The following is a 25,157-nucleotide window of genomic DNA, read 5'->3' as shown; positions in this document are numbered from 1 at the left end:
TCGACATAAAATCGTAAATTTCAACCAATGACAGTCCTGGATTCGGAATACTCAACTAGGATTGATAGAAATTTATGATTTTATGTGGACATAAAACGAGCAAAATCGCTCCCCTGCTCTAATTGCAACAATTCAAAAAAGCTCTGTCGCTCATCATGAAAACTCCCCCGAATCCAATTGGAAGCAGCCACATTGCGCCACATCAGCGACATGGCAACACTGCCTTATGCCATGACTGTTTAGAAGCCAGCCTTCAGCTTGTGACGTTGGGACTCTAAGAACAGCTCTAGTAAACTGTGCATGTTGATCGTGAATCACGTTGAGTCTTTAATAAACTAGATTTGTACATTTGAAAACCACCGATAATAGTCATGGGTGATCAGAAGAGGTAAGTTATTCCCTGATTATCATATTGAATCATTAATTTCATTGTACCTGCAATGATTTTCGGCATTTTCCCCTGTGAGATTCCCCGGCGAATGTGATTCGTGCACGTAGGACGTTTTCAACGCTACATAGGCGCTCTACCCCCTCAATTCTACCTTGTCATCATGTCGACTCTGAGGATTTTTCACAAACTTTCGCAGAAAAATTATTCAAAGACGAAAAATATGACTAAACGATTGGGAAAAAAAATCTTAATAATTTTTTGAGTAAACATTGGGGATTGTTGCCAGGGGCGACCGATCGTCTTGTCAAATTTGGGGTCATTTACTCATCGTTTCACTTGGAGTACCGATCATGGCCGTTTCTGCCTCCTCAGCAGTACTAAACCATGACAAAGGAATTTTCACAGCTGACATGATATGAATAAAATAAAAAACTCTGGAGTGAATCTTCAATTGACATTAGTATCTTCTCTCGCCTTTTTTTTTTGTTGAGGAATAAGTTCATGAGGGGCTGGAAGACCTCGACTTTTTCGTGGGCTTTTGTGTATTTTTCAGAACAGGAAACAAACAAATGGGGCAGATAATTAGAATTCATTCCCCTCTGTTAAATTTCAGGAATGGTTCTCGGTTTTATATTGTGAACGAGTGATTTTAGGGGAAAATGGGGAAGGATATTTTCTAAAGCTGATGAAATTCGGCATGAAAAGGAGGGTAAACAGGCCAATTTCTGGACGGGGTTAGTTTCTGGACGATCTCAACTTGCATTGAATATTTGGATAAATAATAAAATGAACATTGTACTGATTATTTCATCTTTCAGTAATATTACTCGTGTATAATCATGTGATCAATTACTTTTCCTATTGATCGACATTTAATAAATAAATGAAAACATGGCCCAGTCGTCCAGAAATTAGTGGATTCGGCTGCATTCAACTATTTCTTTATTTAATAATTCTTCGTTCTGTTATTTTCACTTCAAATAATTTTTTTCTGCCAATTAAAACATTCTTGAAGGTGTGGAAGCCATCATATCCCCATTTGGGTGATTCTTTTAATTCAGATCCTACCACGAAACTCGAATTTTCCTTAACCGTCCAGCAATGGGCCTGTTCGTCCTATAATAATGTGATCAATTATTTTTTCTATTGATCGATATTTGATAAATTAAAAAAAAATATGGCCCAGTCGTTCAGAAATTAGGCGTTTCGGTTGCATTCAACTATTTTTCAATTTAATTATTCTTCGTTTTGTTATTTTCATTTCAAATAATTTTTTTCCGCCAATTAAAACATTCTTGAAGATTGAAAGCCATCATATCCCCATTTGGGTGATTCTCTTATTTTAGATCCTACTATGAAACTCGAATTTTCCTTAAAGGTCCAGCAATTGGCCTGTTCGCCCTATAATAGTGTGATCAATCATTTTCTCTATTGATCGACATTTAATAAATAAATAAAAATATGGCCCAGTCGTCTAGAAATTAGGGGTTTCGGTTGCGTTCAACTATTTTTCAATTTAATTATTCTTCGTTTTGTTATTTTCATTTCAAATAATTTTTTTCTGCCAATTAAAACATTCTGGAAACTCGAATTTCCCTTAACATCCAGCAATTGGCCTATTTACCATAGACAAAATTTCACAATACTGTAATTCCATTTCATGAATTTGCAGTGGTGATTTGGCAACAGCAATCCTTCGAAAAAAGGACAAACCCAATAGGCTCCTCGTGGAGGAGGCTGTCAACGATGACAACTCAGTTGTTGCCCTGTCACAGGCCAAGATGGACGAGCTGCAGCTTTTCCGTGGTGACACAGTCCTCCTCAAAGGAAAGAGACGCAAAGAGACTGTCTGCATCGTACTATCTGACGAGACATGTCCAAATGAAAAAATACGAATGAACCGAGTTGTCAGGAACAATCTTCGTGTTCGTTTGAGCGACGTTGTTTCTGTTCAGGCATGTCCCGATGTCAAGTATGGAAAACGCATTCACGTGCTGCCCATGGATGATACTGTTGAGGGTCTCACTGGTAATTTGTTCGAGGTTTACTTGAAGCCTTACTTCCTGGAGGCTTATCGTCCCATTCATAAGGACGATAACTTCATTGTTCGCGGGGGTATGCGAGCTGTGGAGTTCAAAGTTGTGCAGACTGATCCTGGCCCTTACTGCATAGTTGCCCCTGATACTGTTATTCATTGCGAGGGAGATCCTATTAAACGAGAGGTGAGTATCAGGGAGAGAACAGGGGAGGAATCCATGTCTTTTCGACTACAAAATTTTTCAACTGCGACACTTCAACTATTAACAGCGATTGGTCGACAATCATTACACTTGTAATATTTTGTGATACTATTAAAATTTGCACCTTCCTGTTTTTATGGTTTTTTTATCGTAATTGGAATTGAAATTGAATATGAATGAATATGAATTTGAATATGAATTGAAAATAATTCATAATTTACATTTTCTGTTAATTATTGAGTTAATAATTCTAAATTTCATAAAAGGATTTTTCGATTAGACATGCAATGGTCAATCATCTGACACGATTACTGTTGATAGATTATTTCGGAATTTGAATATTCTGTTGATGGTTAATTGGAAATTGTTGGGTAATTATTATCAGTTAACATGTGCTAAATTCAACTTATTTTGAAATTGATGATTGTTCTAATCCCTGACTACTAAAACTTGAATCAATATACTATAGATAAATGATATTCTTAGAAAATTTACCCCGAAATTTCTTCAAACGTGAATGATCAAACAGAATATTTGTGTGTTAAAAAATTGGTGATTTCCATTTATATGTGCATTAAGGATATACAAGTATCTTTTACAGTTTGGTACAGGCCACTTTATAGATTCAATCATTTTCAATCAAATATATCAATTAGATTGCATTTAAAAAATTGAAAAAATAGGGGATATTCAACATCATTCAAATTAAATTTCGTACAGAATTATTATTTTTTAAAAATATTCATTGTTTATAAAAAAATAATGGAAATTGTTTAAACTTTCGGAAACTTAGTTTTCTTAAGCATGAAATCGCTTTTTTAAAAATAGTTAAAGAACTTGGGTGTCCTCAAGTTATTAATTGGAGCAATAATTCTTTTTTTGTTCTGCATTATTTATTGACTTCTCCGTCCAAACACTAATCGAAATATAGAAAAACATAAGTCAATTACAATTCAATTTTTAAATTCAAATTAAATTATCAAAAAAGGTATTGACATTAAATTGTTATTAAATGATTAATTTTTTCCAATTATTAATTGAGGGAAAAAATCTTCTTTATATCACATTAATTATTAACGCGTCAAAAAATAATAGTAAAAATTGAAAAGTTTTGGCTAATTATTGAAAATGTCCTAATTTAAATGAGATCAGTTGGCCTGTCGTAGTTGAAATGGAAAAAAATGTCTCAAAATTTTCTCCCATAACCCCTCATCACCACAATAACTCAATCAACAAAATGTGAAAAATCACCTTACGCCTAACCCATGTTCGTAAATCTCCCCCAGGAAGAGGAAGAAGCCCTGAACGCAGTTGGCTACGACGACATCGGAGGTGTCCGCAAGCAGCTTGCCCAGATAAAAGAGATGGTAGAGCTCCCCCTGCGCCACCCATCCCTGTTCAAAGCGATCGGAGTGAAGCCCCCGCGTGGTATTCTCCTGTACGGACCCCCAGGAACCGGAAAGACGTTGATCGCTCGTGCTGTTGCCAACGAGACCGGTGCCTTCTTCTTCCTCATAAACGGTCCCGAGATCATGTCAAAGCTCGCTGGTGAGTCGGAGTCTAATCTTCGCAAGGCCTTCGAAGAGGCTGAGAAGAACTCCCCAGCTATAATTTTCATCGACGAGCTCGACGCAATAGCCCCAAAACGTGAGAAAACTCACGGTGAAGTCGAGAGGCGTATTGTGTCCCAATTGCTGACCCTCATGGACGGCATGAAGCAGAGTTCTCACGTTATTGTCATGGCTGCCACCAACAGACCGAACAGCATCGATGGAGCCCTTCGAAGATTCGGTCGTTTCGACAGAGAAATTGACATTGGAATTCCAGATGCCACTGGACGCCTGGAGATTCTTCGTATTCACACCAAGAACATGAAACTTGCTGAGGACGTTGAACTGGAACAGATCGCTGCTGAGAGCCATGGCCACGTGGGGGCTGATCTTGCCTCTCTCTGCTCAGAAGCTGCACTCCAACAAATTCGAGAGAAGATGGATCTCATTGATCTCGAGGATGATCAGATCGACGCTGAAGTGCTGGCTTCACTCGCTGTTACCATGGACAACTTCAAGTATGCCATGGCTAAGAGCAGCCCCAGTGCTCTGCGGGAGACCATCGTCGAAGTGCCAACTGTCTCCTGGGACGATGTTGGAGGATTGCAGAATGTCAAGAAGGAACTGCAGGAGCTTGTGCAGTATCCTGTCGAGCATCCTGACAAGTTCTTGAAGTTCGGAATGCAACCGTCCAGGGGTGTACTGTTCTACGGACCTCCTGGCTGCGGTAAGACACTGCTGGCCAAGGCCATTGCTAATGAGTGCCAGGCGAATTTCATCTCGGTTAAGGGACCTGAATTGCTCACTATGTGGTTCGGAGAGTCTGAGGCTAATGTCAGGGATGTCTTCGATAAGGTGGGTTGAAGATTATTCTCATATTTTTTTTGGGGCATTTGTTTGTTCTGGATAGGTTCTCTGTAGGGGATTAGATTCTAAGGGAAAATATTTCTTCAGATTTTAGAAGAAATTTGAGTTTACTGCAGGGATAGCCATATCCATAAATTATAGTTACCGTTAAATTCAGTAGCGAAGTGGTAAACCGGTATAAGTCGATTTTGACTATTGGCCAGTTTTCAATGAATATCTCGGAATCTACGGGACATAGCGAAACTGCTGTAATTTTTTTCTTTTTTGTAGCTCTCAATTTTCTCTACAAAAAAGGTTATGACAAAAATTTTGCTATTTCCCTTAGATTTTGAGGTATTCATTGAAAACTGAGCAATAGTCAAAATCGACTTATACCAGTTTACCAGTTCAGTACTGAATTGTTAAGTAGTCAAAACAAATTAAATTAAATTGTCGAGTAATGAATTGTTGAAAATCGCGAAATTGCCTGGAGGAATAGGAGGAATTTGAATATTAATGTAGTCAATTAGTTAATATCAATCTCAAATTTTAATTATTCGACTAATTACCAATTTAAATATTCAAATTCCCAATTATTTATTAATGAGTAATTTATTTAGGAAGATTGACGATTATTTGGATAATCGGAAATCCCTTATAAGAAATTTAGTATTATTTACTTAATAGAAAAATTTACAGTTCCATATTATAAAATATTAACTCATCATCAAGTGGAAATTTAGATTATCAATTATTTTACTATTTTGAAGAATCGAAAGATTGATGGCCACCCCTGGTTTATTATAATATGATAGTAGTTTTTATTTGCTCATTATCTCGAGAAAAAGTAGTTTTGATTGAGAGAAAATTTCAAGAAATTTTCTTGCAGCAGATGGAATGGATGGCTTTACCTCAAAAGATTTGGCACATTTTTTTCTATTATCATCTTTTAGTGAGATAGGACGAGTTATTTAGATCCAATTTGATTATCTGAAAAAAGTCACGAAGAGAAAAATATTGAGGTTTTTTTTTCTGCAACTGATGCAAAAAATTTCGTTACATATTCTCCCAGCATTATCCTTCACTGAATTATCTAAAACTCAAGAGGATGAATTGTTTTGTATTGGTGGAAGCATATAACTCCCTAATTTTTCATGATTTTTCAAAACAAAAAACTCCGTATCTACGATTTTTCATTGATTTTTCCTATTTCATAATTTTATTGAACAACAACCCAATCTAACATCATCAGAAAGAAAAAAGTGTGTCGATTAACAAGATGTGATTATTCCTCAACAATTGAACCAATTATTATCCCGTCCTAGGCAAGATCGGCAGCCCCCTGTGTTCTCTTCTTCGACGAGTTGGATTCGATCGCAAAATCTCGTGGTGGATCAGTGGGTGACGGTGGTGGTTCAGCTGATCGTGTTATCAATCAAATTCTTACGGAAATGGACGGAATGGGAGCTAAGAAAAACGTGTTTATCATCGGTGCAACGAATCGTCCAGACATCATTGATCCAGCAATCCTTCGACCAGGTCGTCTCGATCAACTCATATATATTCCACTGCCCGACGAGAAGTCACGCGAAGCTATCTTCAAGGCCAATCTACGCAAATCGCCAGTAGCTAAAGACGTTGATCTGACATACATTGCTAAAGTGACACACGGATTCTCGGGTGCTGATTTGACTGAGATCTGTCAACGTGCCTGTAAATTAGCCATTAGACAGTGCATCGAGACTGAGATTCGTAGGGAAAAGGAACGCATGAATAATCCATCGGTGTCCATGGACACTGATGATGACGATCCAGTTCCGGAGATTACGAGGGCTCACTTCGAGGAGGCCATGAGGTTCGCTCGTCGCTCAGTGTCGGATAATGATATCAGGAAATACGAGATGTTTGCACAGACGCTACAGCAGTCACGAGGCTTTGGCACCAACTTCAGGTGATTATTTGTGCATTTGTGATTAATTTACACTATTTTATGTTATTTTCTTTCCATTTTCGTATTCACAATTAGATTAAGTTAATTTTATCCATTCTTGTTCTTATTATGCATATTTTTCCTTCATTCACAAGTTCCAACGTTGAATGAAGAAGAATTATGTTGAAGATCAATCGAAAGTGTTTTTTTGGGACCAAAACGAACACACGAAAGTCAGAAGTGTCAGATTTTTTTGGCCAGAGGTCATATGTTATCTTGTTTTTTAGTTTTATCGTGAATGAAATTCTGACTCAGTTTGAAACTTCTACTGAATTTTCTCTGCCACCAAAGAAGAATTGGTAGTATAAACCAATTGAAAATGTTTCTTAATATTGTTTATTTTAATGTATGGTTTTCAGCCAAAATGTCAAGGGTTGCGTGAGACAAAATTTCAAGGGAATAGATAAATTTCATAAATTTTTTGAGTTCTCTCTTTCTCTTTCTTCCTTTTTAGATCAAAAACATTTATTAACGACTTATCTTCAAGTTTAGCTTATTTATCCCATCTTAATAGTTTACTCTTGAATCTTGCATTCCTCTTAGAAATTAGTGTTCTTGGATCTAAATATAAAATGATTGACTTCAAACATTCCATTTAATTCCTCAAAATTTTTGTAATCAACGAGTAATGTCGTTGATTTTATTTCCAACGCTTTCAATAAAACTAATTTTAATATTGATTTTTCTATTGTTAAAACTAACGATTCAAGGAGAAAATTTATTGGTCATAATTTGTTGATAATGTTTCAGATTCCCCCAAAATGCTGGTGGTGGTCCACAAGATTCAACGCAGGGTGATCAAACCTTCCAAGACGATGGTGACGATGATCTCTATAGTTAAGTTTTCGTAACTGTAATGTTCATTGTAGTGAAACGCACCACAAAAGGGCCTGTCTGTATCCTCATTGTTTACCTCCCCCTCTTTTTTCACGTGTAAGTTTTTACACCTGTCACGATTTCTAGGGCTATGATTACTCATAAATAAATATAAAATACGAGATGAAAAGTGACAATTGATTGTGGTCTCCTTCATTATTAATTGGATCGAAGAATAAACGTCCCTTATCACTTCTCATCTCAGAGATCATAAATATAATCTGGGCCCAGATAACTCATTAAGTAATTAAAGAAAATATGAATGAAATAAATAAATAAGAATTCAATAAAATCATTTTTTAAAAATGAAATAAATATTAGTTTGTCGTGTTTTTATACCGAATTTATGATTGAGTGAATTATAAAATTTTTATATGCCCCTGAAACCTCATCTCGCATTCCATTTCAATGAAAAAATGAAAATATTTCGAACATTGCTACCCCAGATTATTCTATGACAGACCCTTTTGTTATGTCGTTACACTGTCAACTTTTTTCACGAAAAAAAATCGTCACAAGTAGGTTTGAAAAAAGAATTGTCGATAATTCAGGAGTAAAGATATTAAAACGTAACAGAATGAGTTGAATCTTCATATTTTGTTGAATCTGAAGTGATCTCGATAACGAATGATTCAAGAAAAAAATATCGGGAGATATCTCTTGCAAATTTCTTCACTTTCAAACAAACTTCTGACATTTTCCCCTGGAATATCTCGGTCTGAGATGACTACAGAATTAACAAATGTGGAAAATTCCACTCATTACGTTTTTCCTTTCACTACATAATTCATACTGCGTTAAGGATAAAATAATAACAGATAAATAAATGAAATAAACAGAAATGGAAAAAACAGTGAGGCTATGCATTGATTGAGTGAAATAAATACCTTTTGGTTGTGCCAATTTGGTTGAAGACATTCAGTTTTGCCTTTTTTACATTTTGAAGACATTCAGACTAATTAATTAATTTGATGACTTTAATTTTATGTGCAAAATGTGGAATTCGTCGAGAATGCTCTTCCGCAAATTGAATTTTCGAAAAAAAAATTCTTTTACTGAATGGCATAAGCCATTGGTTGCAAAGAATTTTCTCTTTTAAGATTCCCTTCTCATAAATAAATAATGGTATCCAATCCTGCTCAAATTCTGAATATAAATAATTTTTCTACGATTTCGAAAAAAAAGAATTTTTTCGTGTGGAAGATTCATTGTTTATAAATAATTAATCCAAAAACATTACGAACTGAGAGAATCGCAATTTCTCTGTTTTCCAATGAATTTTTTTCCATACGTTTCAAATGTTTTTTAAAGTCTGAAAAGAAACAAATTTAAACCGTCACAGTTTAAACGACGAAGAACTGTTCGGAAAATCAAGATGAAGTGAAAGTCTCCGAGATTCAACAACAAATATTGGATAAGGATTTCAAACAATAGAAAAAAATGCTCAAATATCATTCAACGAACAAAATTTTTTCTAGTCATTGGATTCCATATATTTTGTTACAATCACCCCTCACTTTCTTCTCTCCTATTTTCATTTTTCGTTCATTTCACTTCAGTTTCTCAACAAATCATCCTGCCCCTCATTTAATTTAACCAAAACTATCACCTTAAAAAAAAGTGGGAAGAAATTATTGAGAATGGAAAGTAAATGATGAATATCCACAAAAAAAACAACCACATAATCACGTATATTCACGTATATTCATTGGATTTGTCTATAATATATGCAATTAACGACAATGCACAAGCATTCGTAATAGTATTTACATTGGATTATTTACGCATTAATTATTAATTATTTACTTATCCACATAATTTTTTTGTCCTTTTTGTCTCTTTTTATTTTCTCATTTTTATAAAAGTAAAACTATGTCGTTTTATTTTTTTTATTCATTTTTTTCATTCACTAAACAAAGACGCGTTAGTATAAAACTGTTGAAAGGACACGTATCGTGGATCTATTGACTGTGGCCAGGGCTATTAAACCACCTCGTTCATAACCATCACACTTTTCACCTATTTTTATCACCATAAAATGACAGAATTTCATTTCAAAAATTTATTCTCTTGAATTATAAATCCTGCCTTGAGTGCACGTCTATGAGACATGCACATTCATTCATAAAAAAGGGAATTCATTGTACAAATGAAAGATCATTAAACTCGATTTATTCATCAAAGTGATAATTCTTGAAATGATACTAGAAAGAAAAAGTGCGTCGTTGTTGCTAGTTATCATCAAATCCTCGTGGATCTGCGAACAAATTGGCACCGATCGTGACTCCACGGATTCTTTAATGATAATTCATCTAAGTATTTTTAAATTAAATAGACAACAAACGTCTGAGTTAATTCTCTTATCAATTTTTTTGTCATTTTGCATTTTTATACATTTTTTTGCCTTTTATTCAGCATGGAGAGTGTCCCTCATTAGGCGCGACGTTGATTATAAGAAAAAAACGTCAAAATAACCAGTTGAAAGGGAAATACCTACTCCGAATAAGATTAAACGTACGTTCATATTAATCGTTCTGTTCACTCTTTCATTCAATTATTTTTTCATAATTTTTTTCCTCTTTTCGTTTCACTTTTCGCGTGCATTTCCGTCGGATCAATCTGTTTGATTGAACTCTTGCAATAATTCCCTCATTTTTTTTCGTTTTGCCTTTGATATGTTTCGAAATATTATCGAAGCTTTAATTTCTTCAATCCGTCCTCTGTGTCACTGGTGGAAATTCAGTGTCATCGTCCAATCGGAAGGTCCCGCCTCCCTTCGGTGGACTCTCCGTAGCTGCTATCATCTCGTGGTATTTTTCCGACTCTAGAATCCATTATCATGGTTAATAATATGGCTTAATTATGGAGTAATGAGTAACTCATTTTTTTACGCACACAATTTTTAACGAGAAAAAAATCGGTGTGAGCATGATTTAGTTTTGCTTGATGGCTATTGTTATTGTCTCGGGATTATTTTCCGGGGATGATGAGGGGGTGATTATTTGCGATTGTCTAATGGTTCTCATGAGGTAGAGTGGGGCAGAATGGGTAGACAGGAGGAGTGGATTTTTTTTTCAGTGGACTTGGGAGTGAGTTTTTTCTGAATATCTCTGAATCTGGGGGAGACGGCAAAATTTGTATAAGAGATTTTGTATATTCCACATGACCTTTTGCAAAATCAATCGTATGAAATTTAAAATTACTCAATTCTTCACACCAACATGAATCGACATAAAGATGTATTTGAAAGATCTAGGAAAAATCTGAATGAGTCAAGAGTGATTTAGATCGTGTACTTGAAGAAGTCCCGTACGATTTTTTATGTTCAGTGTTACCCTTAATTATATATTCAAACTCAAAGTTGCCATGTTTTTCTGAAAAGGCGAATTTTCAGAAAAACATCGAATCATTTTGAAAAACATCAAAAGCTCTGGGACCCAGTCCGGAGTTCCGCAATGAAAATTTAAAAATCCAACTACGGACGATATTTTTTCCGGATATTTTCATTGATAGGGTTTCTATACACCTCAAAATGAGATATCAAATTTTTTCACATTTTTCTGAGGCTATCCTGCAGTGTAATTTGAAAAAACGGAAAAAGTGCGGCGCGAACAATGTTATAGCAAAATTGAAATTTTCTATCAAATACTTCTGGTACTTGAAAAGTGGTGTGACCTTCCCTTAAAATACGCCCTTTTTCGTGCGATTCAGAGATATCCTTTGAAAACCCATCGTGATCTTCAACTTTCTAAGAAGATGGATTGTCTATAATTTTTTCATCTCCTAAATTAACGATACAATTTCCAGCCAATTCGATCTTATGAAAGCACACGAAATGAGCTTCAAAATCAACTTAAATTTGGTCTATTTCTACTCAGCATGTTCATACCTAGTTATAGAGGATGAAAGCATGAATTATTTCAGTATCAATACATGAAATAATGTCTGAATTTGAAGAATATTCTCATGGGTGAAAAATTTTAAAATACTTTTAGAGCATCTCTAATGAGTAATTTCAGGATTTTTCCAAATTATCCTAAAATTGTCGATTGGAGATATCTTGAATTTAGACACTGCAAATATTAAAAAATATTTCAACTTCGAATGTTCAGAAAATTCGTAAAAAATTCCGTAATTGGACGAGGACTCATCAGGAGGTCTCGGCAGGACGCCGTAAAAGCTAATTCCGTGTTATTCTCCATTAATTGTCAACATTTTGTTATTGGTTGGAATCATTTGAAGGGCAATTTAACGAACTATGTACAATTAAAATTAAGGATACAATAATTTCATTTCTGAAATCGACGTTTGTGCACTGGGTTTTTGGAATGGGTTTGAGCCCCAGGAGTATCGTCTCCTCCTCCTCCCCCTCCTGCCGCCCAGAGTCATTTTCTCATAGCTGGTGAATTTTGTTGATTTACCGAGCAAAAAATTATCTGGTGCTCAAAATAAAAATAATAATTTTCATCCTTCGTCACAACATCTCTCTAAGAACATTCAATTGGCTTCAATATTTATCTTTCCACAGTTCCTCCTACTTCTACTCATTCCTGAGGTGATGACGGAATAATGCTCATGTAATTTTCGAAGTTGTCTGCCCCCACAATTTCATTGCGGACTCTACACATCTACAAAAGTAATTATTTTTTGTAATAATTACGTCAATTTAAGTGGGTTGAATGATTCGAGCCTATATATTACGTCCGAGTGATTATCAAATTGTCTTAATGACGAACTTATTCACGAGAAATTGTCACAAGGCTTTTTTTATGACAAAAAAGGTATTTTGAGATTTCGCTGTGAAATCACTAGTTGCAGAGATAATTGCATAATCAAAAAATATGGGGTACACTGTTGAAAATTTTTGGCTGAAACTTCCGGTACACTTCTTGGAAATTTTTATCAAGTGGTAGTGCCACTAAAAGATCGAGGAATTCCGTCACAGAAAATTCACAATTTGAGGAAAACATTAATGGAAATTGTGAATTCCAGTTCAATTATTCTATGAAAATTGATGGAAACATGGGAAATTATAGCCAATATATTCCTGAATTTTCAATTAACTCAAAATTCAGCATAATTGCCAGTGAAATCTCAAGGAATTCCGTCCCAGAAAATTCACAATTTGATGACAATATCAAGAAAAATTGTGAATTTCACAATTTAATGAATACATCAATGGAAATTATGAATTCCAGTTCAATTATTCTATGAAAATTGATGGAAAAAAGGGAAATTATGGCCAATATATCCTTGAATTTTCAATCAATTTAAAAGTCAGCATAATTCCCACTCAAATCTCCAGGAATTCCGCCACAAAAATTCACAATTTGATGAAAACAACAATGAAAATTGTGAATTTCACAATTTGATGAAAACGTCAATGGAAATTGTGAATTTCGGTTAAACAATTCCATGAAAATTGATGGAAACACGGGAAATTATAGCCAATATATTCCTGAATTTTCAATTAATTTAAAATTCAGCACAATTTGCTGCTGAATATTTATGGTTTCATTGAAAATCCACTTTCATACTTTTTCGTTCCTTCATAATAACTGTCCCTGAAATTTCAATTTTTTTCTCGCAGTGTAGTTGTATTTTGTAATCTAAAAACAATAGTTACGATGGTTCTACGAGACAAGTACAGTTATTCAACATCATGCTATGTACATGCATGCCACACATGAAGGTTTTTTGTTTTATTTTTATCTATTTCGCTGATAGTTCCGTCATCACTGTCAAATAGTCTCGAATTGCGTATTTTGAGACGTGAGAAATAGAAAAATATGAAAACAAAGTGATTGTTATTTATGTTGAATGAAACAGCAGTCACTGTGAGGAGACTCTGAGGAATATTGAGATTTCGCAGTTTTTTAATCTTCATTGTGAAATATTGCAAACTAGTGCAAATAGTAACTAATGAGATCAAGATTTTTCTATTGTTCTTAATTGAATTTTCTCTTGATATCATTTTTTAGATGTCTCATTAGACGCTCATTTTATCTCAGTGATGATAGTGGAGTTATGAAACGAATAATAAACAATTTTTTTGCACTAATTATTCGTTTTTAGACATCTATCATCGCTCTTCACTCTTAGCTGAGTTTTTGAGGAATATCTTCGAATCTAAGGAAGATAGCGAATTTGTCATAATAACCTTTTTTGTAAAGCGAGTTGAGTGCTACAAAAAATGTTATGACAAAAATTTTGCTATCTTCCTTAGATTTCGAGATATTTATTAAAAACTGGTCAATAATCAAAATCAACTTAAACCGCTTTACCGCGTCGCTACTGAAATAATTTTATGTTTAGAAAAATGATATACGTCGACAAATGAACATTTAATTCTGGTAAAAATGGTCCTGGACAAAATTCAAAAACAAGAAATCTCAGAGAATTCCTACAAATTTCCTCACTAACTAAGGAAAATGATTAATCATGTTAATAACAAAAATACAAACAAATAAACGCAAAGTTAATTCAATTGGACAACGTGCATGCTTTAATTTAGTGTCGATCATGCATTAATTAAAAACCATGATCCACAGATTTCCCGATCGTATTTAACTTTATACGTAAACTCGCACGTCAGAATATCTCAATACCCACTACTGAAATAAAAATATTAAAAAAATAACATGACGATTAGATCCCTCATCAGAGGCAACAGCATTGAGTGGCCGATTGTACAGTTGTGCTACTCCCCTTGAAACCCGCAAAATACTTTTTGACATCAATAACAAATTTTGATGTCAAAAAATCTACATTAATAATCGCGCGTGTGTGTGTGCGGTTAAATGTTAATAAAATAAATAATCATTAAATCCATTTGCGTCAATTCACAAGAAATTCGACGAGAATTGAATCAATTTTTTTGACAATTAATAAATAAAATGGGGTAAAAAATTAATAATTTATTATCAGATAAATTATCAATGATTCGTGTAAAAGTTGAATGAACTTTTACGAATGAGACGAATTATATTGTTTAAGGCCCGGCTCCATTATCTGCCGAACGTTATCTATATTGATTTTTTTGGTCGATTTTTATCTGGAAATTTCGACTCAATGCCCCGTCATTCAGGGACACCCACAAATTCTAAATTTATTTTGAAAGAGCGTTTTTAATTAATATTAAAGAATGATTTCAATAGAGGAGATACGAATAATGTATAATTACATACATTGGGGAGAGGAAAGACGAAATAATAAATCTCTTGGCACATCACCAAGTACCACTACTAAAAATCTGTAATTTTTAAGAATTTTTTCATCCGACTTTTACAATGAATTACTAATCACTTACGCCAATCTCCTCTATTGATAATTGTACTGGCGATCAGCTGTCACTTTTGTCGGGAATAGGAAACTCGCATGAAGCTCAGTTCTTTAGCATTCCCCTGTGCAATCATTCCTCATCAGGCACAAAAAAATTTAATAGAAAAACCTATTGAATTCGTTTGAAAATTCTATTGAATTTCCATTAAACTGTCTATTAGTTTTTGGCTGATTCTATTGACATGTTCAATAGAAAACATTCAATAGAAGAAGTCAACAAAATTCGATTTTTCTATATAACTTATTCTTTTCATATATTTTATATAGAATTTGCTCGACTCAAATTTTCCAAGTTTTTTTCATTCTATTTTTCTTCTCTTCTCATCAAGAAAATCAAACGAAAAAACTTGGAAAATTTGAGCCGAGGAAATTCTATAAAAAATATCTCAATAGAATAAGTTATATAGAAAATTTGAATTCTAGTGACTTGTTCTACTGAATGTTTTCTATTGAACATTTCAATAGAATCGGCCAAAAACTAATAGAACAGTTCAATAGAAATTCAATAGAATTTTCTAACGAATTCGATAGGTTTTTCTATGAAATTTTTTCGTCCGTGATAACATATAGATAGCTAAACGTCGAAAATTATGGAGGTATTGCCTACATGTCTTATGATAATTAATTAAAAATCTGTCGTTTTCGAGAGCAATTTTTCGGCCGTGGCGTCGAAAAGACGGTCAGGTACCGCTTCATTGGTCGAAAAAGCAGAGAGTGGGGAACTGTCGTCCTCCATTGGCCCAGGCGCACCTCAAGATTGGGTTAGGTCGGCTCGAGCCATTCTGTGATTGGTTCAGCACCCGACCGTCTGTATGACGACATTAGCCATTTCAAAGCGTTTGAAAACTTTTAACAATTATTAATTAATGAACAATATTTCGAACGTTTGTGAATGAAAAATGAATTATTCAGGTCCCGAACTTGAGATTAGAAAATTGAAAAAAAATGCAAGTTCCCTATGTTCCTACTTTTGCGCCTCCAACAAAAGTGACAGTTGATGGACAGTATAATTTTCAATTGAGGAGATCGCTAAGTGATTATTAGTTCATCGGTAAAGTGTGATTAAAAAATTCTTTAAAATATTACAAAATTTTTCAAAGAGCTGTTCGTTTGGTTGCGCTGTGCCAAAGGATTTATTATTTCGTCTTTCCTCCCCCCATGGTGGACATTAACCGGCCGCCATTTGCCACACTAATTACACATTGTTCATATCGCCTCAATATTAATTAAAAACACTCTTTCAAAATATTCAAAATTTCCTTAAATTTTTTTCAATCCAAATTCATGATTTTCGGATTGAGTGTCGGAGTGACGGGGTATCGAGTCGAAATTTCCAGATAAAAATGGAACAAAAAAATAAATCTAGATAACTTTCGACAGATAATGGAGCCGGGCCTTGATATAATTTTTTTTAGAGATGAGAGCGAATACGGGGGTGAATTTGAATAGTGGACATACCAGTACCTGACATGGAGTCTGGTGAGCGGCCGCGCAACGCACCCGCGTAGCTATTTATGCAGGCTTCAGCGGATAATAAAAAGAAAAAATAAAAAATCACATCAAAAGTTGAGGTCATAAACTAATGAAAAAGAAAGGTCTCCGGCTCCCACTACCCCACGACAGAGATTGTTTATTCATTTATTATTCTTTTTTTTTTTTCATCAGTCAGTCTCATTGCGGGGGTTAAGAAGCGAAAGAATGAAGCATATGCTTTTCTCTGATATTCTTACAGAATAATAAACAATTTGATGATGAGAGAGTAGAAGAGCGCACACACGCACCCACATGGGTAATGGGTAAATAAAGTAGATGAGGAATTCAATTATGTGGAATCCAGCGGCAGTGGAATAAATGTAATAAGTCGATTCTCCATGTTTTGGTAGATGTGGAATTGTCTATACATGGAGAAGAGATGTCATTTCAAAAAATATTCTATAGAAAAAGTAAATAGAATTCGATTTTTTTATACAACTTATTCTATTAAGATATTTTCTGTAGAATTTCCCTGGGTCAAATTTTCTAAGTGTTTTTCATTCTATTTTTTTTTCTTTTCAAAGAAACTAGATTATTTCAGCCGAGGAAATGCTACAGAAAATATCTGAATAGAATAAATTGTATGGAAAAATGGAACACTATTAACTTTGTCTATAGAATATTTTCTGTTTTTCTATTGATTCGATTCAATATAATGGACCAAAAACTAATAGAAAGTTCAATAGAAATCCAATAGAATTGTCTAGGGTTTTCTATTAAATTTAGTCATGAGGCCCAAAAATACCCCACAAAAATACCCAAAATACCCCACATTTCAGTAGTTATAGCAGAAATTTGAAGAAATTTTCCACCGAAATTTGTCATTTGACCATGAATCATTACCAAAAAGTGTCTAATAGAATAATTTCACAGGTTAATTCTCTCCAATTATATAAACGACGTGTGGTTTTAGGCGACGTGTCAGAAAACTTTTTTGCAGCTGAAAGAATTTTTTATTAAAAAAATCTTTCGACATTTCCTTCTAAAATCACTCTTCTCCACGCTGAGCACATAATTACCAAAAACTAAAAATTCTACTTATTACATTTTACCACTCCGCTCCAAAATGACTCCTACGATTCCTACGATTTGACGAGAGCAAGCAACTAATAAAAACAGATTCTTTGATTTTCTTCATCAATGAAGACGAAAAAATCCATTTTAATTCTTCTACCGTAATTAAATTAGCAAAATAACAAAAGAATAATACAATTATCTATTCATTATTTCTGGCGGCAAGTAACGTATAAACTAAATTCGATAAATGCTCATACATTTTGCAAATGTGTGAAGATAATTATTCGTAAATAAGTGTAATTCTTCCGAGAAATTACAAACAAATTCAAGAGAGTAGTTTATTCATGCATTACAGTTACTTTTCCGCTTTTAAATCGAAATATCATCTTTATCATCTTCAATTCGGAGGAATGTTTGTAGCGAATGACTGGTGATACGACAAAAGTTCCCCTGAATTTTTCTATGTGAACAATCTTGGGAATTTTTCAAGCGTATCAACGTTCATTTGCTTGTGTGCGTGTGTGGCATTAACACGAGGGAACGACACTTATTTTAATTGTATCGCTCGCCAGTCCCCAACGATGCGTGCGATAAATCACGTAGACAATGGTGTACGCGAATATTTAGCTATAACAATTCAGTAGTGAAGTGGTAAACGGAGATAAGTCGAATTATCTCCCAGTTGAGTTTTTGAGGAATATTTCCAAATCTAAGGGAAATAGCGAAATTTTCGTAATTACATTTGTTGTAGCACTCAATCGGCTTCATAGAAAAGGTTATAACAACAATTCTGATATCTCCCTTAGATTCCGAGATATTGATTGAAAACTGGTCAATAGTCAAAATTGACCTGTACCGTTTTAGCACTTCGCTACTGAATTCAGGAATCATGCGGTAAAACAAGGCAGAATGGGTTGATTTTCCACAGTTTGTTATTGAAGACGAAATTATTCAGATTGCGAGTTTTGAGAAAGAATGGGAGATTACATTTTTTGTAGGAAATTTATCGAAACATGGAAGAAAAAGGCTTTTGACGTTTCCAATTCATGAGACTTTTTTGGAGACGAACGGGCAATTAATGAAGAGGTGTGAGATGTCTGTCAAATTTTTGGTAATTAGACATTAGCCTTGACAGAGACTGATTTTTGCCGAAAATGACGACGTTTTTTTTGTAACTGACGAAATTATATCAAGTATCGCGGTAGTGATACGTGCCAAGACGTATGCGTGATTGATATTTCTTCCTAAAGTAAAATGCCTTCGAGATAAACCGGCAATCTACAAAAAAATCATTTAAAAATGAAAATTGTTCACAAAATTATTCAAAGTTAGAGTTATTGAAGAAAATATTGGGAGACATTCTTTGTAGAACATTTTTTCAGCTACAAAAATGATCTTCTGACATTTCTATTTTTGCGTTTTATTAATGCGACTTTTTTCAAAGACGAATGGACAATTAACAAAGAAGTGGGCGATGTCTGTCAAATTTTTTTTTAATTAGATATTCGCCATGATAGACTGATTTTGGGAAAAAATATTTTTTGTAACTGACGAAATTTCTAACGAAATTCTATTGGCATTTCTTCCTAAAGTAAAACGGTGTTCGCGATACATGGGGAATCAACAAAAAAACATTTAAAAATTAAAATTGGTCAAAAAATTATTTAAAGTTAGACTTATTGAAGAAAATGTTAGGAGACATTCTATGCAGAAAATTTTTTTAGCTACAAAAACAGTCTTCTGACATTTCACTCTAGAATCACTTATTCTTAAGGGGAAAATGGACAAAAAAATCGAGATGAATTCTCCTGTTGTGCATTAATTTTAGTAATGATTTATTTGAGCACAAGATGTCCAAAAACACTTTTGTATGACATTTTACCAGTTAAAAAAGAGGGTCTTGATCATTTCTTCTGAAGTCACTCGTTCAATCGAATGGAAATGTCAATTTTTTGCTAATTATGGATTCATTCTCCTAAGAAGACATTTTCCGATTGAAAAAAAAAAATAAGTCAGACCGAAATTTGGTTCGAAAATCAAATCTCAAAAGACTTTTATCAAAGCAAAAATATTTCCCATAAAAAAAGTTCTCCGATTATTTCTCCTAAACCATTCTTTTTCTGAATAATTCCGGCATTGCATAAATGTGAAATTTCGATTGAAATTGGTTTACCACTTCCCAAGTGATGGCAAACACTCGTGATTTATTTTTGCACATTTCATTGGTTCCTTGGGTGTTGCCAAAAATTCTTGTTTGATGACAGATTTTCATTGATTCTCATTGTCATGATCATGCGACACAAACTTACTTCGCAATCTAATTTCAATTAAATTAATTGTATCGACGTAATTGTCAAGGATATTTATTACCTGGATTTTGTACTATGGGGGCTGCAGGTGTCACGTTGGCTGTGGTCTCACCTGCGGTTGACACACTGGCGCAGTCTACTTCGTCCTGTTTTCCATCTAATCTGATTTTTGTTGGACATGAACCGAATGCATGAAAAACTCCAAATTAGTCGACTTTTCTCATTTTATTAATCGTTAAGACCCGCCTCCATTATCTTCCGAAAGTTATCTCAATTGATTTTATTGTTCGATTTTTATCTCGAAATTACAATTCGATGATCCAGCACTTGGAGACAAACGAAAATTCTGAATTTAGATTGAAAAAAAGTTTTAAAAAATCTGAACATTTTGAAAGTGTTTTTAATTACTAATCACTTACGCCAATCTCCTCCACTGATTATTGTACTGATTCAGGTATTAACAAACTTGATTCAAGTATGAAATTGAAAACTATTATTATATTTTACTGAAATGAATTAGTATTATTTCAAATAATTGATTTTTCAGTTTTATAATTATTACATTTCATTATTATTAATATTATTATTATTCGTATTAATACTATAATATACTTGATTCAAGTATATTTTATACTCAATTCAGGTTTTTTTTCGCTCTTTCGAAATGTTTCGAATTTTTTTTTACTTTTTTTCCATCTAAATTGATCATTTTCGGGGGTCTCTGAGTGACGGGGCATCTAGTTGAAATTTCGAGATAGAAATTGAACAAAAAAAGCACTCTAGATAATGTTCGACAGATAATCGAGCGGCCTTAATGTGAAAATGATTTGAAAAGAATTGTATTGGAGCTGATTAAATTCTTCAGAAAATATGATCTCGTATTGACTTTAGAAAATATTCATTTTCGAAATGATTGCATGATTATGAAGAAGAATTCGATTCGCCTCATTAAGATCAGCTCCAATCCGTAATTTATTCAATTTTCTAGGGAAATATGAGGAAAAATGAGCCACCTTAAGTCATCCATGTCTCTTGATTAAATCATAGGATTGGAATAAATCGGGATTCATCAAAATGAAAAAGAACGTTGTCAAATTTAATTTTGCCGAACTCGAGTACTTGATGGTTGAATACGGTTCATTTTACCCCTTTCTGTCCTAATAATATTTCCAAAGGTACCTGTGCTGCTTCAGAAGTGTGCAGTCGCCACCCTCATTGGGATCCAAATTGTAGACGTAGAGGTACCCATCTGCATTTGCCACGAGTAGCCTCAGGACTTTTTGTATTCTAAACATTCGTAGTAGCGAAATAAAAAATTCCATTAAAAAAATTTCATTACAAAAAAAAAAATGAGAGGAACTGTTATTCCAGTATATGTCTAAAAAATATGAGCTTCTGCCTAAAATGAAAGAATAAGATAGAAACGATGATGAATCGAAGAGTTATAAAATGAAAGTGAGAAAACCCATGTGGAATATTTATAACGATTGAGCAACAGATGGAAACACTTACATAGTGATGGCACAGACGTTTTTCAATCCTTGAAATGGCAGGTGCACACTGGCGAATGCACGGCCTTGATTGAATACATCAGTAACTTGTGAAGGTAAATAATTTGCTGAGGCTGACACTGCCTTTGTCAGGTAACCCATCCAGCTCTGGGTCTCCTCAGGCGCCTGTTTGGGCCTGAAAAAGTTCCAGTTATCCATAAGAAATCGTTTCTTGAATTGTAATTGAAGTAATTAGTGGAATGGCGTGAGGACAGAGTGTACTGTCAGTTTATCCTTCGAACATCTCGAAATTTCTCAGATTCAGAAATGTTGACGAAAGAATTTCTCAATTGAATTTCTTCAAATGCAACATGAATTTGTTGATTATTTTGCAAATATCTTTAAGTGGTTTGGAGAAATCATTGAAGGACTTTTTGAAAGAAAGTCTGCCAGGGATTGCCAAATCCATAAATTATAATCACTGTTAAATTATTAAGTAGTCAATTCGTTAATATCACTCTTAAATTTTAATTACTGAAGCTATCAATTTCAATATTCAAATTCCGAATTATTTATTAATCAGTACTTTAGTTGGGAAGAGTGACGGTTATCTGGACAATCGAAAATTCCTCATAAGAACTGTAGTATTATTTACTTCATAGATAATTTACAGTTCCATATAATTAAATATTGAATTCATCATCAATTGGAAATTTAGATGATTAATTATTTTACAATTTCGATTAGTATATTTAAATTATTAAATATTATATAATTTTTGTTTATGTTTTCCAAGTTCTTTTTCTTAGTAATTCACATAAAAATTTCGTCAAATCCAAAACAAAGTCATATATTGTTTCAGCATATTTTTGAGTAGATAAGTTGTAGTGAAATTGAAAAACTATCGGTTCATTGTTTTTTCAAAATTACGAAGCTCCAAAAATATTTACCAAATTATTCGAACAGATTTTTTTATCAAGTCTAATTTGTTTCACAGATTATGTTTTCAAGAGATTCAAAGAATTGAATAAAAAAATTATTGTCGTAAAATACTGTCTCACTACGAAAAAGATCTGATGCTTTTCCCTGAAACCATTACCTTCCGAGGTATTTTTTAAATCAATCTGTAAGGAATATTCAAGTGATTTATCGTCTTTTGTCTATAAAAATGATAACAGTAATTAAAAAAATCATAGAATTCTTACGGTTCCTTCGGCTCCTCCAGTTTAAATATGTGTACCGTTTCTGTATTACTGGAGCAACACAAGAACATCGAGTCCATGCTGAATGCCAAACTACTGATTGACACGCATCGCTTGACGCCTCGACGAAATTCAAATAATTTAGTTCCATCGTGAACCTTAAAGAGGATAAACAATGGGTCAATTAATTCCTCGGGTGTTTTAATGACAGACTGTTTTTGTTCTCAAAAGCCTTGGACTGTACTTACCTGAAAGACTCTAATCACAGTGCCTTTTTCTGATGCCGTTGCAACTTTGGTACCATTTGGACTGAATGCAAGCGCTGCCAGGGGACTGTCGTGAGCTGGGATCATTGTTTTTGCTTGCTATATACAGTAATCAGACAAATCAACAGTTTATCAATATCTTTCCATCAATTGGGGACGATTACGTGTGAAAAATAAAATATGATTCATGTTTTTCTTTGTAATTTAGGGGCTTTTCATTTGTTTCAAGCTTAAATATAAACCCTTCTCACTTACATAGACCTTTTCATCCGGAGAGTCACTAGATTTTCAGACACTTTTACGGAATTTACATATCAATCATAATTTTTGAGTGCTCAAATAGATATTATCTTAACTGTCAATATTTATCAGAATCTTTGATCACTTTCCCGAAGATTTGTCAGTTCAATGAACAGAATAAATTTCCCCTACATTTCCAGAATGAAAAGGTCTGATGAGAAATTTGGCAAGTGCTCCAGTATTACTAAATCCTGGCGCACTTTTCGAATAATTAAATTTCCAGAGGAATGAATCAATTTACCAAATTGATGGCATCGAATATCTGGACTTCGCCAATGGTGTTGGATCCAGGATAGGCGAGATAACAGTTGTCACTGTTTATCGACAATATGCAGAGGCCTGCAACGTTAGGCGGCGTATCCCGAATCGTGTGTAACACCTTCATGTCCCGTATATTGTGGATATACAGGGATTCCTCGAGACATACTACCAGTCTCTGCAACGAGAATGAATCATATTTTGATAAAATTCTCTAAAATTTAAACAATTGAAAGCTGTCATCGCGTACTTAATTACGCTGAGATGCAAGTGGAAAAATTGCTTTGGTCACAACAAAGTCACAATATTTTTGGTAATAAATTAGCTTCTGAATGGAATTTTTGTGATTTTAGTGACTGAACAAGAATGAGTGGAATAAATCAGAGAGAATTTACAAGTGTAAATCGCAAAGAAAAATGTTATTTACCAGTGAGATAACTTTCATCACCCTCCATTTGTTCCAATATCCACTTTTTATGATAAGGATACAATAACATTAATATTCAATAAATTTACCGCTCTATTAAGTTTCACAGCCAGAATTGTGTTTGAGTAACTGTAGTTGCAAATCTCCGTTCCCTTCCTAAAATGACAAACTTTGAGCTTTCTTGGGGATGAGTAGTTAACAACCGCCATGAGGCTGCTGCTGAACAGCCTCTCGACAATGCAAATGTCTTCGGAATCTGCAAGACAACATCAATAGTTAAGTGATAAGAAGAATAATATGAAAAACATTTACTAAATGCGTGATCATCTCGCGAATTAATTAATTTAGACAAGTGGCGAGGGAAATTTTTCGCTGTTCTTGAACGTTTGAATGGTAAATCTTTTTTAACATTTTCAACATTTTTTCTGGCTCCTGAAATTGTGATCATCTCTTGAGATTTTCATAAAAAAATAAAAATAATTTTTTCTATCAGTGTAATGCATTCGATAGAACATTGGCTTCCTGCAGGAATTCTATGGGAAATTATATAATTTCGCCCGGCGATTTTTCAATAGATATTTAAGAGAAAAAAGTCAATGGATTTGTCAATAAAACTTCCTATTCTGATACTGCTGCGATATTTTCTATAAGAGTTCTAAGATATGATTTCGCCATAAGAAACAAAATGAAATATATAAAGAAAAATTGAGAAATTCATGTCCAAGGATTTCTATAGAAAAATCTCAAGGTAATTCGTTACGAAGAAAAACAAAACTTGACCCACTTTTTTCTAATAAATATTTATCGAAAAATTGTGTGGAAAGGTGGCGGGATTTTCAGAGAGAACCCGGAAGTAAACGAATAAAATTTTTAAAGAAATCTTCTTGAATTTTCTAGCGAGAATGTCGAATTTTTCCCTGAATTTTTTCATATGTGACTTCCACATGATTATTTTTCAATTCAATTACTGCACAAAAAATGTTTTTCTAAATTTTGTTACGTCCTATGGAGAGAATTCAACGTTAAATAATTCTCATTGATTTTTCTCCGAAGACCTCTCCCGCTTTTTATTTTGACATCAGAATTCTCATTCGAATTTTCCAACGACTTCTACCGTTTAT

General features: G+C 33.9%; 2 protein-coding genes across 4 annotated transcripts in view; one reads left to right on the top strand and one right to left on the bottom strand.

Moving 5' to 3' along the window:
• Positions 1-251: 251 nt before the first annotated feature.
• Positions 252-8,810, top strand: LOC107037695 (transitional endoplasmic reticulum ATPase TER94). Its single transcript, XM_015256366.1, has 5 exons — positions 252-388; positions 2,064-2,613; positions 3,918-5,036; positions 6,353-6,978; positions 7,768-8,810. The coding sequence occupies exons 1-5, from the start codon at positions 372-374 to the stop codon at positions 7,856-7,858; spliced, it is 2,403 nt and encodes an 800-aa protein (XP_015111852.1). The 5' UTR covers positions 252-371; the 3' UTR covers positions 7,859-8,810.
• Positions 8,811-9,563: 753 nt separating this feature from the next.
• LOC107037694 (WD repeat domain phosphoinositide-interacting protein 2) overlaps positions 9,564-25,157 on the bottom strand; it is a 19,851-nt gene continuing 4,257 nt past the window's right edge. The window contains exons 3-11 of one of the 3 annotated variants that reach the window (XM_015256362.1): positions 24,126-24,292; positions 23,593-23,787; positions 23,034-23,150; positions 22,789-22,943; positions 21,606-21,779; positions 21,273-21,380; positions 20,155-20,255; positions 16,693-16,755; positions 9,564-10,717 (exon numbers count right to left, since the gene is read on the bottom strand). In XM_015256362.1, coding sequence (XP_015111848.1) covers positions 10,602-10,717; positions 16,693-16,755; positions 20,155-20,255; positions 21,273-21,380; positions 21,606-21,779; positions 22,789-22,943; positions 23,034-23,150; positions 23,593-23,787; positions 24,126-24,292 — 1,196 coding nt within the window. In that variant the 3' untranslated portion in view covers positions 9,564-10,601. The remainder of the gene's footprint in view (positions 10,718-16,692; positions 16,756-20,154; positions 20,256-21,272; positions 21,381-21,605; positions 21,780-22,788; positions 22,944-23,033; positions 23,151-23,592; positions 23,788-24,125; positions 24,293-25,157) is intronic. The other 2 variants (XM_015256363.1, XM_015256364.1) reach the window with 2 other exon arrangements.

This window comes from Diachasma alloeum, unplaced genomic scaffold (genome assembly GCF_001412515.2).
Source record: "Diachasma alloeum isolate Michigan unplaced genomic scaffold, Dall2.0 Dall_scaffold_00269, whole genome shotgun sequence".
Lineage (NCBI taxonomy): Eukaryota > Metazoa > Arthropoda > Insecta > Hymenoptera > Braconidae > Diachasma > Diachasma alloeum.
The sequence above is the reverse complement of the archived record's forward strand: the minus strand, read 5'-3'. Positions and strand labels throughout refer to the sequence as shown.

Coding starts and splice junctions, on each gene's coding strand:
- LOC107037695 (XM_015256366.1), top strand. Junction 5,037..6,352: donor TCAGGGATGTCTTCGATAAG/GTGGGTTGAAGA, acceptor ATCCCGTCCTAG/GCAAGATCGGCAGCCCCCTG. Junction 6,979..7,767: donor GGCTTTGGCACCAACTTCAG/GTGATTATTTGT, acceptor ATAATGTTTCAG/ATTCCCCCAAAATGCTGGTG.